Below are 18143 nucleotides of genomic sequence, written 5' to 3' on the forward strand. Positions count from 1 at the left end.
CTGCAGCGCTCCTGCGGCGAGAGTCATGAGTGCCAGTCACCGCAAGACGCGGGCTGGAGTCGACGCTGCGACCCACTAACTGCAAGAGGCAGAGTTTTCATAGCACATGAGTGGAGGAGCGGGCAAGTAATGAACCATTCTTGCAGGTGCGGCCTTCGGATGGCGACGGTCTTGCGGACGTCCCAGAGCCCCTTCGCTGCTGCTGCTAGGCCTTCGCTAACGGTGTGTGTCGAATACACCCACATCACCGCCCTCTGCCCTCCCCATCCTCACTCTCCCCCGTGCCCCGTCTCCCCATCTCCCTCGCCCTGTCGTCGTCGCAGGCGTTGCTCGTCGCGACACAGTCCCCAAGCCCCAACGGACGTGCGCCCCCAATCTCGGCTGTCCGGCATCCCCAGCCCGCTCACCAGCACCTCCCGACGCTTGCTCTGTCTCGCGGGCTTGCAAACGAGCACACTTGCACTCACGGGTAGACGTGTCCGTCTGGCTCCGACACCCAACGCCTCGTCCCCTCCGCCGCTGTCCACACGCTGCGAGTGCTTTCTTCGGCTTTGGTTTGGGCTTGTACTGTGTAATAGTCCTTGGTTTCAACCTGTTTTCTTTTGCCGCCCATCCCCAGGGACCTCGACTCTCCGCGACATCTCCCACCACGACCTCGCATCGCCGGATCTATTGACTTAGCCCCGGTCTGCCTGCGCTCCATCACCCTCGAGCTGCCCTTCACCTCTCGCCGCGCCCTTTGCCTCCCTTCCAGGCACTTCTCCGGCCACCCACCGCCTCCGCGCAACCACCAGCGCGACCCATTTCCACCGCCCACAAACACCTCCCGGACGTCGCATTTCCTTGAATGAGCACATCTTTCTAGAGGGTCCGTAGGCAACTCTAGAGGCGGCGCGAACGAGAAGACTGTACGTCACAAGCCCCAAGCCGCTGGCCACGCCCGTCACGCCAGCACTCACTAACACGACGCCAGGAGCCTCGCCAGTCTTCTCTCTGCGGCAGTCCCACACCATCATGCCCTCCTTCTACCCCCGGCATAACATGCCACGGCTATCTCCCCAGGAGTTCGTCCCCAGCTACCACTCTGCCTGTGGCGCCTCATACCCACCGCAGCAGCCCGCGTACGCTGGCCCCGCGATCCGGCAGCAAGATGATGGTTACGACTTCGCAGACCGCTACGGCCAACTGGCCATCGCCATGCCACCCATGTACCCGCAGGCCGGCACCTACCTCAGCAGTGCGCCTCCCAGTCTTCCACCTGCGAGCTCCTTCTACGATCCCATGGGCGCAACCACCCTGCCACCCATGCGCGCACAGTCCGGCCACGCGTTGGCAGAGGCGGCTATGCAGCAGCAGCGCGTGCACGAGTACAACCAGCGAATGAGTCAGCCCGCCAAGGAAGAGAAGCCTGTCGGCGGCGTGTCTGCAAAGCTGGACTATGATATGGACGTCATGACCGACTTCGTGTGCGAGACAGCCCTACGACTCATCACGCCCGGCCGCATGATGCCCTCGTCGTTCCGCAAATGGGTACACCAGGTGCTTTGCGCCACACGGCTGCCCTCGGCTACCATCCTGCTCAGCATGTACTACCTGTCCAGCAGGATGCCTATGCTAGCTCACGAGCCCAAGACCGACACTCACCTGTTCCGTCTCCTCACCATCGCGCTTGTGCTTGGTAGCAAGTTCTTGGACGACAACACCTTCATCAACCGTTCGTGGTCCGAGGTTAGCGGTATTCAGGTTCATGAGCTGAATGAGCTGGAGCTAGAGTGGCTCGTAGCAATCAAGTTCAAGCTTCATCGCGATCCATCTGAGCAGCATGGTTGGACATCATGGTCAGAGCACTGGAAGGACTACCAGAACAGTGCTGCTGCCCGCTCTGGTCGCAGCAACAAGCTCAGCCCTATCGACACATCGGTACACCGACGCTCACTCAACCCCAACAAGCCGCTTCCTCCTCTGCCGATGCACCAGGCCTACACTCCACCGTACGACTATGCGCCCAAGTCGGCACACTCTGCATACAACCCTCCGACCTACTCGCAGTACGACCCATGGCGGTCCGCTAGCGAGCACTCTCCTGCGTCAGCACCGACCACGGGCCCTACCACCCCAGAGTACTACGGCACAACGGGTACTTGGGCTCCAGCTGAGGGATACTCGCGTCGCACCATGTTCGGTTTCCCACCCTTGTCTCAGCCCGCCCCTGCGCAAGCGCTTCAGCAGCCGTCCAATTATGGCCCACCCGCCTACTCCACTCAGTACACACCGTCTGCATGGAACCAGCATGGTCTCAGCTGCGGATGTGCCTACTGCGTGCAGAGGCACCCGCCTTACTACATGGCTCCTGGTTATGGCCCACAGGCTGTTGCCGTCTAATTGCCCGCCACCTACCGGCCGCATATCAAAGCGACATCGCCTTGCCACACCTTCACGGACACATATTCGGCTGCCTATTCCAGCACTTCCTATGTTCAAAAAGTTACCTTCTGTTTCGCGAAGTACCATGGCCTACCAAGCCGACCCAGTTCCGATCACTGGACACATCTGGCTACTTCGATTCCCTCGAGTCTAGACTATCAGACACTCTCAAGGTGCCATTGCCTTATTCCTTCTGCTATCTGCAAGCATATTGGTGCGCCTCCGGATCTCACGAAAACGCACAAGGCTTGCGATCATCTTGCATGATAGATTTCACTGGTTCTTTTTCCTTCGTTTTCCTTCACTCTTTCCTTGTATCACCGGTATTACGTTTTAGACTTTGGTTTGTCCATGGTCTAATAGGAGCATGTCAGCGAAATTGTGGGTTACGGCGTTCCTGCTTTTACCTGGGTGTCATCTCGCACCTTACGATTGTTCATTTCTCTAGCGCTGCCTCAAGAATGTTTACGGGGCTGCCTATCTCGGTTTATGGATTTCTCTTCTCTGGAGTCGGCTTTTGCACTCGGCACACCAAGCCTCTCCATGCGACCAAGCCTTCGGTAGCGACCAGCATCACGCCACCACCGGAGGGTCGCTTGTTACGTTCACGACTTCTTTCCTCGATCCCCGCCTTCCGCTGTAGTCGGGTTGTAATTAATGGCACAAGATCAGCGATGGGATTCGCTTTATTTCTTTCGGAGTGGTGGAAAAAATACCTCTTGCTTTACACGGTTCTGTTTGGGCATTGCTTTGGGAAACGGGAGGAAAGATTTGCTTAGTGTATAACTGTCATACAACGAGATACCCTGACAAGGGGGTAACATCAGAATGCGAAAAAAAAAACATCCTAGAAAAGCGGCACAGTCGCACAGGAAACGCCAAATTCAACTCTACTTCTTCTGGCATCCGTGGCTCTCATTGTATGTTCGATTATGTGACAGGTCTTGAAATGTGAGTCAGTCACACATCCTTCGTTTGAGCAAGAAGCCACGGTGCTAATCCCGCAGTGACTGTCATCACGGAAACAACCCCGACCGGCTTGTGTAAATCAAGCAAGGATGATGTTTTGGTCATTCCGATCTGGGCGTAACATAGCCTGGGTAATTCGGTCTCAACGCCACCCGGCACCACTATCAAGCGTTCCCGCCATCCCGTAGAACCCGTTCTGACAGACGACGTTGGAGCACTGGATCCCGTGTGCTTCCGCAAGAGCGCATTACACGCGAGCGTTTTAGATCTGCTCCAGCCGTGTGTATGTGCAAGCCTCACGAATGAGGTCGAAATACATGGCCGCGGCCGAGTTGACTTGCGACTGAAAAGTAATCAAGGTTTGTCTGTATGCCCGGTATGTATGAGTGACCCAAAGCTAAGCTTCACTCGATCGATGCTCGTCTTCCAACACGTTATTCGGCGAATAAGAGCAAACCATGTAGTAGCAAGATGCAGCAGGATCGCTGTAGCCTAACTCTAGATCATCTTAGCCGTCCTTCTAAGTTTGTTTGTTCCGATCTTGGCTGGCTCAAACAAGGACTATAGATCAAGATGCATTTTGGCTATAAATCGTCTTCTAGAGTATGCTCAGGTCTCTAGTACATCTGGAGAGTAACTGAAACACGCATTTGTCTTATTACGACAAAAGCATGTGTGCTGAAAGATCGGCAGAGTGCTTAAGTAGACGTGCGTGAACTTCCAGAGCGCGTCTGTATCATGAGTTTATATAATAATAGAACCACAATGGAATGCGGCGAGATCGACTTCACGCTTTCCTTCATGATTGACAGGAATGTTGTTATCGGAAATCACGTCGTATAAGTGTTGAAAGGTAGCCTGGAGGGCTCTCGGTAGTAGCAAGTATCTAGGTACTTGCGTGCCAGCCAATGTGCATAGCTGATCATGTGGCCTCCCCAGGCCATTCTTCAACCCACCCGACTAACTGCTTCAACACTCGATCTTGCACCTCTTTCACTCCCGCGTTGACCTTTCCGTTCTTCGTATTCAAGTCACTAGTGTGAACACCGTCAGGCACAATTTCCACTGATACCTGCTCGGTACTCTGCAACGGACCTCCGGGTCTCCCTTTTGCCGAAACACTGATCTCTCTCCACGGGTCGAATTCGCCGTTGACGAAGATCAGCCGGCTTGTGTTGGTGATATTCCAGCCCCAAAGTACGTATTGAAGTGCTCTTCGGTTCTCCCTGCTGCGAGACCATATGTTTCTCCATTCGGTCCAGGGGGGAAATATAGTCCGCACTGACGAATCCAGTAGTCTGTTGTTATGAGGCGAGAAATGAGCGATGGCCGTCCTGAGGGAGCGCCGACTTTCCAGTTTCCGAAGGGTTCGTTGCAGTTCATCCAGAACCATTGCCGGTTCATGGCGTTCCTCGGCGTCGTGTCGGTGAATAGTGGGGAGCTTGCATTGTAGGTATTGAAGCAGTCAGTATTACCTGTAGTGTTGAATTCAGGATAAAGATCCCCGGCGCAGTAACCAGGGAGTTCGACCTCTTTCCACCATTCCGCGTATCCTTCGAGCGCTTTATCGACACCAACACCAGCTTCAGACGGAAGGTCGTTGAGGGTGGCATTGACTGCGTTTTCAATATAGTCGCAGAACGTGAAGAAGCCCGTGTTGTATGTGAACTGATTCCCTAGCCAGAGATAGGGACCACGCGCCAGAGCATTCATGAAGTCGTCGTTATGAGCGACGTCTTGCATGCCAAATTTGGCCTTGAGTTCGTGTTGCTCATCCCGAGAGCCAGCGCTGAGGATATCATCCATATGGTTGATAACAAGAGAGATGTCTCTACTACAATTCTTCGGCATAGCTTCTTGTATAGGAAGGAAGTAGGCCCAATAGTCAGAAACAGATTGAACTGATGCGCTCGAAGCGTAGTATGCCCATATGGTGCCCGGGTCGAGGCTTGCAATCCACACTAGCAGGGCAGCAAAGTAGCTACCGCCTATAGCTACCCATGGAACATCTTTAGCACTGCTGCCAATTCTCTCGTCGGTAGCGAAAGGTAATTGGACTTGACGTGCGAAATATGTTATATCCTTCATGCTGTTCTCGACAGTAAGGTACTTCAGGTTTTCAGTGGTGAAGTTACGGAATGGTGTGCTATCGCCCCAGTAACGATGTTCGAGAACAATTGTAGCTGCGCCAATCTGCTCAGCCAGGGCTCCTGTTGCATGGCTGGGGGTTAAGAAGCTGTGGTACATAGTAGCGTTGACTTCTCCGGGCGAAAACAGTATCACCGGCGAACCGGGACCCCTCCAGTACGTTGTGTCGTAGTAGTAGAACTGGTCAAAAGTCCCCAGGCTAGGGTTGTTGTGGTCTATCAACTGTTTGAAAGTGCTGTTGTCGTAATAGTGTTTCTTCGGCGGCGGTTCGCTGCCTCTCACGGGTGGAGTACAACCCCAGCCTTAATCGGACGTTAATATATCCAGTTTGTACTCTACCCATGTAAAGACTTACCTCCATAAGGACCGCAGTCATACCAGTCCTCGCCATGAGATTTGTCGGCATACCCGATACGAACGTGGTCTTTCTGAGCTTCAGTGGGAATCGAGAGAGCGGCTAAAACCCACAGTCCTTTCATGTTAGGCAAGATAGATGGAACAATTACAAAGTCTACTGGATGTTGCAATCAGCTGTAAGATTATTATAATCACTCTATGTACGTCAGCAGCATCTATGTGCCGAGTGCAGCCCGAATAGATGAGGTACCTAACGAATCGACAAGACAAGACTGCTGTTTTGCTTTCGTGGACCAGCCCCAGGTCTAAATTCGCCTGAAAGACCCCCACGACGACAATACATGTCTATTTCTCCGATGTGCACACCCTGTTGCGTTGTGTAATGATCGACGATGTCCCTAGGCAACTGAACGTCGCTCAGCACCCGGGCAGGTATTGTGGGCCACGCTCGCCTCATCTACAGAACTATCTTTGTTCATACTGCGGATCCGATCGATATCGAAATGCGTTTGACACCTGCTCGAGATCGCGCTCAGCTCTGTCTTCCAAGTCAGCGATCAAGAGAACGGCCCGTAGCGCTTATGTGGACGGCTCGTATAGTTCTAGGAAGAGGGGTAATGCGAGAGGTTCCTACATAGGCCCGAATTTTGCTTAGACGGTCGCAAGAAAACCCGAAGTGGCTGCAGAAAGCTTCCCGCGTCACCCTGCTGTTGGGAGTTTGGAGGTTGCCGGCCCGGGCCCAGGAGACGGGGCCCGTTGCTTGGCAGCGTTCTGATCGGCCGCTCACGCTCACGCGCACGGACACAAACATCGAAGCTTCACGCGCGCAGAAATCCTCAGATGTTTTCATGTCTTATTGAATGGCTCAATCTGTTTCGAGGCCCAGATTAAGTACATTATAATCATTGCTAACATAACATACACAGCTTCAGATCATGTGCTACGCGGCAATGCGGCTGCCTTGGGCATGGCTTCTATACTCCAGCCCGTACTGATCTCAATATCTCTTAATGCAGAGTATTCTTCTCCTAATTTAGGAGTTTGGCGGTTGATCGTATGTGACGAACTACACCACTTCCTTCCCGAATATTCTCCCGAACGACTACTCGTAATCGTCCCGCTCGCATAGCACGTGTCTTCTTTCATCCACTACTCTTGCATACTCTAACAATAGTCGTAGCCAGTATAGCTCCATATCTGCCTTACGGAGAACTCGGCGGCTCCAGATCGCCGCGCCCTCGCCAATTGCTGCGGCATGCCTGTCATGATTCTCACAACTCTTCCCTCGACAACATCCGCCGATAAAGAAGCAGAGTTTGTGCCAAAGGTCGGGAAGACTGCCGAGGTCAAAGGGGACGAAATGTTTGTACGGTATGAGCCGCGAGCGGTGCCATTCTTCGAAGATAGTGGCCTTCAACACTAGGGAGCCCGTCATGAGCAATGCGCGGAAACGAGCTACAACTGATGTTATGCCACATATCATCATTTGTGAGAACAAGAGTGCCTACCACTGTACGCGTTGCCATCAATGTCTGGTAGGTACTTGTACGTGGCCATATCAGCCATAGATGTATGCGCTGCAGTTCGGAAATGGTGATCAAGGTAGCTGCAGGCATCCCCCACGTCCCAGCCTCGCCCAGCGCAGCGCAGTTGTGTAAAAGCACCGTCCAGATGCTCGTGCATCCATTCAAAGTGCGGTGGTTCGGGTGCTACTTGATTTAGAGAAGCATTGGCCCAGTCGATCTGACCACTGCTAATAGCCTCGAGAAAAGTGGAGTTCATTGACGCAACAAATCGATGGCGATGAGACTTCATCCAGGTCAAGGAATTATGTCTGCCACCGGTATTGGAGCCACGCCAGATAGCCTGCAGATACGAACATACGAAGTCAGCATATGTCTCATATGCATCTGATACAACCACAACTTACCTTGTTGCGCTTCTCTGACCACGCCACACCAATAGACGAGTTAACCAGATGTTCGGGGAGGGTAAAGCTTGGTATATCCACCCAGGTATGGAGGTCAGGGACCGTGATCTCGGCGCTCACGTGTCGTATGTGCGTTGCCGAGAAAATAGGAAGAAGGGTCGATGATGTCGACACAAGGTGAGGCGCCAGCATCGTGCTGTGAACAGCAGCCAACTCTGGTCGATTGCACACATCCTGAACAGCAGAATCCGAAAGCGGTACGCAATCGGTTGACGCATTTCTCGGAGGGCAGACAATGCTGCGCAAAGAGTATGGAGGGATTTCTACATGTAGTCCAAACTTTAGCTGGCGAAGCTTCGCATATGACGGTACCGCAGCTTACCTCGATTCCACCCTTTCACGACGTCTTCCGTTCTAGCATAAAGTGCTTTGCTGACCCCTCCATGAATATGACTTTGTGCGCCTGCTGAGCGAGACACTAATCGACTATGCTGGCGTGCCTGCTGTCGGGCTCTCTCCATGACGTCCCAAGGAACGAGCACACGAGGCGAGGCATGCACACTCACAGCCACGTCAATGTCTGGTAGCAACGGAGCGATTCGTCTGAGCAATCCCAGTTGATCGTCACAGGTCATGTCTTCTCTCGGGCAGTTGGCCCGGACTTCTCCACGTCGGAATGAGAAACCCTGGAGCCGTTCGATTTTCTTTTGAAGCCCGGCGAGAGAGACCAGCGAGGCCGCAGCAGTTTGCGTGGCCTGTGCTGTGATGCCCCAGAATGGCTCCAAGTCGTCATAGATTTGATCCCAGAATGGCTCAATTGATATCCCTTTCAACTGTTGGAGGCGCTCATGAAAGGCCCGGAAGCCTGGAGGTGGACATCGTGCGCGTCGGTGCCGATATGATTCTACCGCCTGTGCGTATGTGTGCGTTTCTTGAACCGCCAAAGACTGAAAGTAGTCCTCGGCATCGTTGATTGAACGCTTGAGAGGGTGCAACGGAGTACGCGTTCTTGGATACGTGATAGACACACTATATGTTGCAATCACAAGAAAAGCACACGCCAGAAGTCGGTAGTGTTGCATGGTCGTAGCGAGTACAGGCACGGTAAAATGTTCAGTGTGAAAAGAAGAACATTTAGATTCATTCTCATTCTTTTATTTCGAACCAAGTCGCCTTGTCCTCGACTCTTCCTTCGTCCACTAGAGCGGCCCGATCGTTCCCTGCTCTCTAACCTCTTCCAGCGCTGGAGCTGGTCCATGATCCTTGAACAGATAAACTTAGGTCTCACGCTTCTCCGATCCAGCGTCCGGCGCGGGAGCTGGTCCGTCATCCTTGAACAGATCGATGTAGGTGTCACGTTTCTCCGATCCAGCGTCTGGCGCAGGAGCTGGCCCATCGTCTTTGAACAGATCGATGTAGGTGTCCCGCTTCTCCGACCCAGCGTCTGGCGCGGGAGCTGGCCCATCGTCTTTGAACAGATCGATATAGGTGTCACGCTTCCCCGAATTGGCCCTTTCAGAGCGTTTGTAGGCGCCACCACCCTCTTCCGGCGCGGGAGCTGGCCCGTCATCCTTGAACAGATCCACGTAGGTGTCGCGCTTCTTAACGTCCCTCAATTCTTCTGCATGAGCTTCGACACTTAGTAAGTTTACTTTCTTATCCGTGGGTCAGGGAAGGACATACGCGAAGCGGTCGCTGCTGACAAGCCAGCCAACGCGACGAGAAAAATCAAACTCTTGTGCATCTTGGAAAATGTGCGTAAACGAGAATATGATAATCGTTTATGAGGATCCGTCTTGGACAATACAAGGCGTTTGTAGGGCGAAAGATGATTATTCTGTGGGGTTTCTGCTCAGCTATTTGTACATCACTCTCCACTGGTAAAGACATCGATGATCGAACACTTACCTGGTGATAGAGCTGCTCTTCTGCATCGTGACGCGGCCCGTCGAACTTACGAAAGAGCTGACCGAGCAGCAACGCATATCTTGAAAGCTTAAAGAAGTGCCATGAACCTGTACTCACTACGCTGGTTTACCATGCGATGACTATCCCTACTTGATGGGTAGTTTGATAGTAGTCGGCCGAGCCGTGTCTCGATTGAACATGATTGAACATTGATTGTAAGGTTTGTCACTTGCATAGTGCATAGTGAGGCTACCGATAGGACGTATGGGAGAGTGAGCAGAATAATGACGTATCTCAAGCTTACCGCCGAACTGCATACTGAACCGGAACTGCCGTGTTGTGACTACCTAGGTACCCCCACTCATTCGTTGGGATCTGTCAAGGTGCCTTCTGACCGAATTGGATACTTCGAAAGTGAAGCTATCGTCTATAACAGAATTATACTGCATTTATTTAGTGGGCGCTAATCGCTCCTATACACTTAATGTAACTAGATAGACTAAAGCTCTAGCTAATCTAACAACACTTTAGACAGGTATACTAGCTTAGTTTACCTCTCTTCTAGGCTAGTAGTTAAGAAAGAGGTATAAAGTAAGTAATAGAATAAAATAAGAAAGTAGTTTATAATTTTAAAAGAAGTAATAACTAAAATTTAAAGTAATTCTAAAGTAATAATAGTCTCTACTATATTTATAATAGTTTAGTTTCTTAGGCGTTAGGCCTATTTTAAGCTAATAGTTTATAGTATATATATTTAACCTCTAAGTACTTTTTCTAAGCTTTACTATAATAATATTATAATTTAATATAATATTATTATCTAATCTCTATATAACTCTTATATATTATTATAGTCTATATTCTATATTCTAAAAGTAGCTAAGCTACTCTTAAAGATTATAACTATATTATTACTAATCTTTTACTTACTTAGTAGTAGAGACGTATTTTACTTTATTTTACACTTTCTAAGTTTACGTAGATTAGTTACTAAGATTACTCTATTATCTATAATATTTACTAACTCTAGCGCTACTTTTAGCGCGCTCTTATTTACTAAACCTACTATAGCTTTTACTACTTATAGTAGTTATTACGTAGATTAGTTCTAGTTCTCTTACTTTACTACTCTAAGTAGTACTTAGTACTTACTTACTACTATAGTGTATAATAGCTCTTAGAATTCTTATTAGTTTCTTCTCTACTTATATAGTAGCTCTAATCTTTATAATAGTAGTTTCTTTTAGTTCTTTAGCGCCTTCTAGAATAACTTCTAAGTTAATCTAACTATAGATAGTAGCTATATTATTAACTCTAATAATAAGAATAATAAAAGTAATACTACCTAGATTTACTACTAGCTTAATAAGAGTATTAACTATAATAATTATAGTAACTTAGTTAAACTTTAAAAGATTATTACTTTTACTAATATAGACACTCTTAGTAATATTACTAAGACTTATAGTAAGAGTAAGACGCTTTACTACTTCTTTCTTAGTGTACTTTTTAGCTATATTAACTATAGTAGCGTCTACTACTTAGATCTACTAAGTAGACGTTATAACGCTCTCTAAGTTACTACTAATACTTAGCCTTAGTTTAACTAAAGCCTTTAGTAATTATATTAATAGCTTATATACGCTCTATTATAAGTAGTTACTTTAGCTCTTTTAGAGAAATAAATTTAGTTCTTTCTATTACTTATATAAGAATATACTTCTATTTTTTTTATTACTTAGCATAATATTACTAGCTATATTATCTCTAAGCTTAACCTTCTAGAAAGTAGTTACTTTATTCTTACTATATATAAGTATAACGCTAAGAGTAAGTCTAAGCTTATTAGTAATATAAATAAGACTTTCTTTAAAGATAGTTAAGCTCTTACTATAAAGAATAACTTTAAGAAGTATAAGTTCTATTTTAATACTATATACTTTCTTTACTATAACTTAGCTAATGCTAATACGTGTCTTAATAAAGTATAAAAAGAGCTTACTAATAAATATAATTAGTTACGCTAACTTTATATCTAAACTACTAATATAGTAAAAACTTTAGAAGCTTTCTAATACTAGCTTATTAAGTCTAATATTAAGGTTACTACTTTCTAAGAGTAGGCTTAAACTATAAAAGTTAATATCTATATAACTATACTTAACTTAGAAAACTATTATATTACTACTAAATATAAGATTAAAAAAGTCTATAAGTATAAGAATATTTATAAGAAGACTTATAATAAAGAATATAGCGTATACGCTAAGGCTTATACTAAAATTATTTACTTTAAAGCTTTTATATAATAAGCTTCTATTATTACTACTAGTACTTTATTAGAACTAGATAACTTAGACTCTAATAATTTAGATAGTTCTACTAATACTCTCTACTCTAGTTATTATAACTTTTACTTACTATAGCTACTACTTAGCTCTAGTTCTACTTCTTCTCTACTACCTCTATAAGCTTTAATATTATATACTTAATACTCTAAATAATCTAAACCTAATAAGTTTAAAGGTCTACTAGGTACTCTAGCTAACTTATACTTAAAGTAGAAGCTTAATATAATAAGCTAGTTCTAGGCTTATACTACTACTTTCTAGAGTAAATATAAGTAGATAGACTATATTTATATAAGAACTACTAGAGCTACTTAGAATAGTATCTCTATTAGCTAGTATATTCTAAAAAAAGAGTTTACTTACGTATAATAAATCTAGAATATTCTTAATACTTATTATAGATATCTTAATACTATTTATAATACTTATAAGTTCTATAATAATAAGAAAGATAGTATAAAGCTAGATAAGAATATTAGCTCTTACTTAGTCTACTTCTAGACTAGCGTTACTTCTTTTAAGTAAAGTAATAAAAAAAAAATTCTCTAGCTATACTAAAAGCTTTCTACTAACTAGTGCGTTTATATTAAGTTTTTTATAAATAATAAGCGCTATACTAAGAACTTTACTACTTTTAGTAATAAGCTCTATTATCTTAAGTAGTTATACTTTTTACTTTATTCTTTAGTACTAAAGACTTAAACCTCTAGTAAAGATAGTAGTAGTAGTAGTAGTAGTAACTATAATAACTACTTCTATAATAACACCTCTACCTTAGATAGTACTAGCGCCTCTTACTTTATTATTAATAAACTTTATAAAAACTATAATTTAATAAAAACTTAGATACTTACTAACTTATAGCGCTACTTTAACTATATATATACTAGTTATAAGTCTAATAGTTCTAACACTTTTTATAAGAGTTAGAATAAAATTACTTTAATAGCTAAGTTTTCTAAAATCTTTACTACTCTTAATAAAGCGTATAAGGTAGTAGAAATCTTAATCTCTAAAGCCTCTATTAGAGTTAGCGCTATATAAGGCTTTACTCTACTATTATTTATTACTAGAGTTAATATATATATAGAAAATAAGTAGTCTTTAGTAATAGTTATCTTTAGAGACTTTCTAAGCCTAAGAACTTATATAAGAAAGAAGACACTATAAAGATAATACCTAAACCTACTACTATACTCTTTTCTTTTTCTTTAGTTAAAGCCTATAAGAATAATAATAAACTTAACTCTATACTATAAGTAATTCTAGACTAAATTAAGAACTTAGAATACTTTACTACGCTATAGGTTTATATATCTACTATTATAGCTACTACTATTAGTAGCGCTATATATCTTTTCTAAGTAGATTAGTAGTTAGTCTTTAAAGAAATTATATCTCTTTCTTTATAACTATTATTATATATTAAACTTATAGGTAATTCTAGTTATACTTCTATCTTTATTAATAGTTCTTACGCTTATATAAATAATTATAAAATAATTATATTATAGAACTTAGTAGTTCTAGAGCTTACTAATAGCTCTTAAGTTAGTAACGTTATATATATAACCTACGTTAATATTACCTTTAATAATTATAATAAGTAGGTTTTTATCTATATTACTTAGCTTAGTAGTGTCTAAATAATTCTAGAAACTCTATAGTTCTAATAATATAACTCTTAAGTTAACTAGAATACTATATTTATAACTTTTAATTTAGATTACTATATATAGTACTACTTTTATAATTATTAGCTATACTACGTCTCTAGTAGTTAATACTATAAATAATCTATACCTTTACCTTATAAGCTTAAAAAGGTATACTACTTAAAGACTCTACTATCTATTAATGTCTCTATTATATTAAGTAGAGTAGCTACTATCTTAGTTATATATAGTAATAAAGTGTATATAACTACTATAGAGAAGGTAGAATAGCTTTATAATATAAGTAACTAGAAATAAACTAATATATAACTATTATATATAGCTAGAGCTAAAGTTCTATTTAAAGACTTTAAGAAGTTCTAGAACTATATAGAGTATCTATTTCTAACTAAAGAAGAAATTCTTATAAAGCTTCTAGAAGTTCTTTACTCTCTCTACTCTAGCTTTAACTTATAAGAAGTAGATAAAGTCTTTTCTTAATAGAATAAGCTAGATTACACTATTAAGATTTAGTTAGATTTAGATACTAGTTACCTTTTATAGCTATTCTTCTAGTAGCTATAACTACTTTTTTATAATAAAGCCTACGTAGTAAAGCTATATATTAATAATATACTTTATAAGAGCTATATTAAGTATAGTATATCTAAATAGGCTACTTCTTTACTAATTATTAAGAAGCCTAGTAGTAGTATTTATATATATATTAACTATAGAGACTTAAATACCTATACTATTAAGAACTATAATACTCTACTACTTATCTAAGATATACTTACTAAGCTCTCTAAAGCTTACTACTTTTCTAAGATAGATATTATTATAGTATTTAATAAGATACGTATATAGAAGAAATATAAATACTTATCTACTTTTATTACTCTATATAGCTTATATTAATATATAGTTATACTTTTTAGTATATATAATAGCTCTAGAATATTTTAAATCTATATTAATAATATTCTATATAAATATCTAGATAAGTTCTATATAGCTTACCTAGATAATATTATTATCTTTAGTAAAACTAAAGAGTAGTATAATAATTACCTTCTCTAAGTAGTAACTAGGCTTACTAACGCTAGGTTACCTATAAATATTTTTAAGTCTAAGTTTATAAAATAGAAAGTAAAGTTTCTTAGACTTATTATTATCTTAGAAAGTATTAAGATAAATCTAAATAAGGTATAGACTATTTAAGAATAGTAGCTATCTAGAACGTTAAAAAACGTCTAAGTATTTCTAGGTTTTACTAACTTTTATTAGTAGTTTATATATAAATTCTCTAATATTATAAAACTATTAACTTATTTTATAAAAGATAATTCTACTATATTTAAAATAAGTCTAGACGCTATATAAGCTTTTAATCTACTAAAGAAAGTATTCTATAGTAATATTATTCTAGTATACTTTAATCTAGACTTTAAGAGTATTTTTAAAACTAATACGTTAGACTATATATATATAGTAGTTTTCTCTTAGATTTAGCCTAATAAGATAATACGCTTTATAGTCTACTTATCTAAAAAGATAATATCTATAGAGTATAACTATAAGATCTATAATAAGAAACTTTTTACTATTATCTAAGCTTTTAAAAAATAGCGCTCTAAACTTATAGATACTACTAAGACTATTAAAGTTCTTATAGATTATTATAGGCTAGAATACTTCTACTCTAAATAATATCTTAATTATTAGTAAGCCTAATAGATAAAGTTCTTAGAGAAATTTAACTTTAAAGTAAAATATAAGCTTAGTAAGTAAGATACTAAGCTAGATAGTCTTATCTATAGAATAGAAGACCTACTAGAATATATTACTAATAACTAAGTATAATATTAGTATTAGGTTATTCTTAGAGACTATAAGTAGAATAGTAGTAGCTATAATACTATTAGATTAGCTACGCTTTGCCTTAAGAAGGCTAAGTATAACTTACTATTATTACTTACTCTTTTTTATAAATCTAATAAAAGTAGCTCTTAGTTTAGTTACTATACTATAGGCCTTATAAGACTTTTCTTAGAAGAATAGTCTAATTCTTATAATACTCTACCTAACACTAATAATCTTCTAACTAAGAATATTCTTAATACTCTCTATCTAACTAATCTTTAACTTATAGCTATATATAATACTTTTAATAATAGTAATTACTATATTTCTTATTACTTTATTATAGAGAGTATATAGCTAGAGCTTAGTAACCTAGAATCTAGTAATAATAATAAGCTATTTCTATATAATAATAGACTACTTATTCTCTTTAGTAAGAAGCTAAGAATATATATTATTAGAGATGTCTATAACTTCTTACTAGAAGAATATAGTAGATAAACTATAACGTATTAATAAGTTAGCTAATAGTATTACTAGTAAGAAATAATAGATATAATTACACGCTTTACTAATAACTATATAATCTATTATTACTCTAAGATTAACTATTAAGCTAAGTATAGTTTTCTATATCTCTTATCTATACCTAAAAGATACTAGAAGAATATCTCTATTAACTTTATTACTTTTCTACTAGTATTAATATAGTATAGATAGTTCTTCTACTATATTATAGTAGTAGTTAATAAGCTATCTAAGAAGAAGAAGTTTATTACTATAGAGAATATAGAGGTCTCTAATATTATTAATAAGTTTCTTAAGTATATCTAGAAAGAGAAGAGATACTCTAAGACGCTAGTCTCTAACTATAGATATTAATTTACTTTCTACTTCTAGAGACATTTTTATAACTATATTAGTACCTACTCTAAACTTAGTATAGTATATTACTCTAAAACTAATAAGTAAACTAAAAACGCTAATACTAATCTTAAGTAATATCTACACTTCTATATTAACTACTTATAATATAACTAAGTATAGTTATTACTATTAGTAGAATTTAAAGCTAACTTAGCTATTAGCTTAGTAACTAGAGTTTTTCTATTCTACACTATAAAAAGATATTAACTCTACTCTAGCTTAGAGCCTACTTACGCTATTACTAATACTATACTTATATCTACGTAGCTACGCGCTACTAACGCCTTAACTAATTATATTAATATAATATATATATACTTTTATAATAAAATTACTTAGACTTAAAAAAAGATATAAAACTTTACTAATATCTATTACTATTCTACGCTACGCTTTAATATTAGTAACTAGGTACTACTTAACGTAAAGTATATATATATAAAGTAACTAGTAAAGTCTTTAGACTATAAGAATATAGAGCTATACTAAATAACTTATATTATTAATAATATAGCTTATAAACTAAACCTCTTTAATAGCTTTAAAGATCTATTTCTTATATTCTATCTATAGCTTTTATAGCTCTATAAGAATAATACACTCTCTAAATAACTACGTACTAGTAATTATATACTACTTAAGATTTATCTTACTAATAAGAGTAATACTAAGTTTATTATTACCTAGATTCTTAACTTCTATATCTACTATATAATAAATAACCTTTATACTAAACGTTATAGCTATTTATAATATAAAGTTAAATAGGTTAGTAATAATTAGTCTTTTCTATAGTAACTATACTTTAATCTCTATAGTAGTAAGAAATTAGTATAAGACTTCTATAACTATAATTCTAATAAGCTAGAACTTTATAATATATTTTATATATATAATAACTATAAAAAGCTTATAGTTATCTTACTCTATCTATTAAACCTTAAGTACTTAGAAAGAACTAGCTAGTTATTTATAAACTTACTTAACTATATTACTTCTACTTATTAAGCTAATTATAACGTATATCTTTACCTAACTTTAACTTTTATAGATATTCTTAGCTCTAAAGTAACTTATTACTCTACTTATAACTATATATCTATACTTATTATAGAATTCTCTAAGATACTCTAATATATTAGAGTTATATTCTAGCGTATCTTACTATTATCTTTTCTATTAATATTATACTCTTTTTCTACTTACTTTACTATATAGAACTTATCTACGCTACTAATATTAACGTCTACTTAGATACTTAATACTAAGTATAATTTCTTTTCTATTTTAGCTACTTAGTTAGAACTTTAAGTATTTTAGCTAGAGAACGTATAATAGTTTAGTTTCTTAAGCGTTAGACCTACTTTAGACTAATAGTCTATAGTATATATATTTAACCTCTAAGTGCTTCTTCTAAGTCTTACTATAATAATATTATAATTTAATATAATATTATTATCTAATCTCTATATAACTCTTATAATATTAAATAACTAGTAATTAAGTAAAGTACTTATAGTATAAATTACTTAAGTATACTATATAAATATATATAAATTAGCGTTTTTATTTATATAGTTAAATACTTCTAGTATATACTTTTTATAC

The 18143-nt window shown here is 39.6% G+C and overlaps 3 protein-coding genes across 3 annotated transcripts; 1 reads left to right on the plus strand and 2 right to left on the minus strand.

Moving 5' to 3' along the window:
• Positions 1 to 1041: 1041 nt before the first annotated feature.
• J4E78_002120 (uncharacterized protein) lies at positions 1042 to 2382 on the plus strand (the record flags this gene model as incomplete). The annotated part of the gene is made up of 1 exon (XM_049362770.1): positions 1042 to 2382. The coding sequence occupies one exon, from the start codon at positions 1042 to 1044 to the stop codon at positions 2380 to 2382; it is 1341 nt and encodes a 446-aa protein (XP_049225362.1).
• Positions 2383 to 4554: 2172 nt separating this feature from the next.
• Positions 4555 to 5932, minus strand: J4E78_002121 (uncharacterized protein; the record flags this gene model as incomplete). The annotated part of the gene is made up of 2 exons (XM_049362771.1): positions 4555 to 5763; positions 5897 to 5932. The coding sequence occupies 2 exons, from the start codon at positions 5930 to 5932 to the stop codon at positions 4555 to 4557; spliced, it is 1245 nt and encodes a 414-aa protein (XP_049225363.1).
• A 3173-nt stretch (positions 5933 to 9105) lies between these two features.
• On the minus strand, positions 9106 to 9572 carry J4E78_002122 (uncharacterized protein; the record flags this gene model as incomplete). The annotated part of the gene is made up of 2 exons (XM_049362772.1): positions 9106 to 9458; positions 9563 to 9572. 2 exons carry the CDS (start codon positions 9570 to 9572, stop codon positions 9106 to 9108), a joined length of 363 nt encoding a protein of 120 aa, XP_049225364.1.
• Between the last annotated feature and the right edge of the window lie 8571 nt (positions 9573 to 18143).

The sequence above is a fragment of the Alternaria triticimaculans genome (assembly GCF_023758025.1).
Source record: "Alternaria triticimaculans strain BMP 0046 chromosome Unknown scaffold_2, whole genome shotgun sequence".
NCBI lineage: Eukaryota > Fungi > Ascomycota > Dothideomycetes > Pleosporales > Pleosporaceae > Alternaria > Alternaria triticimaculans.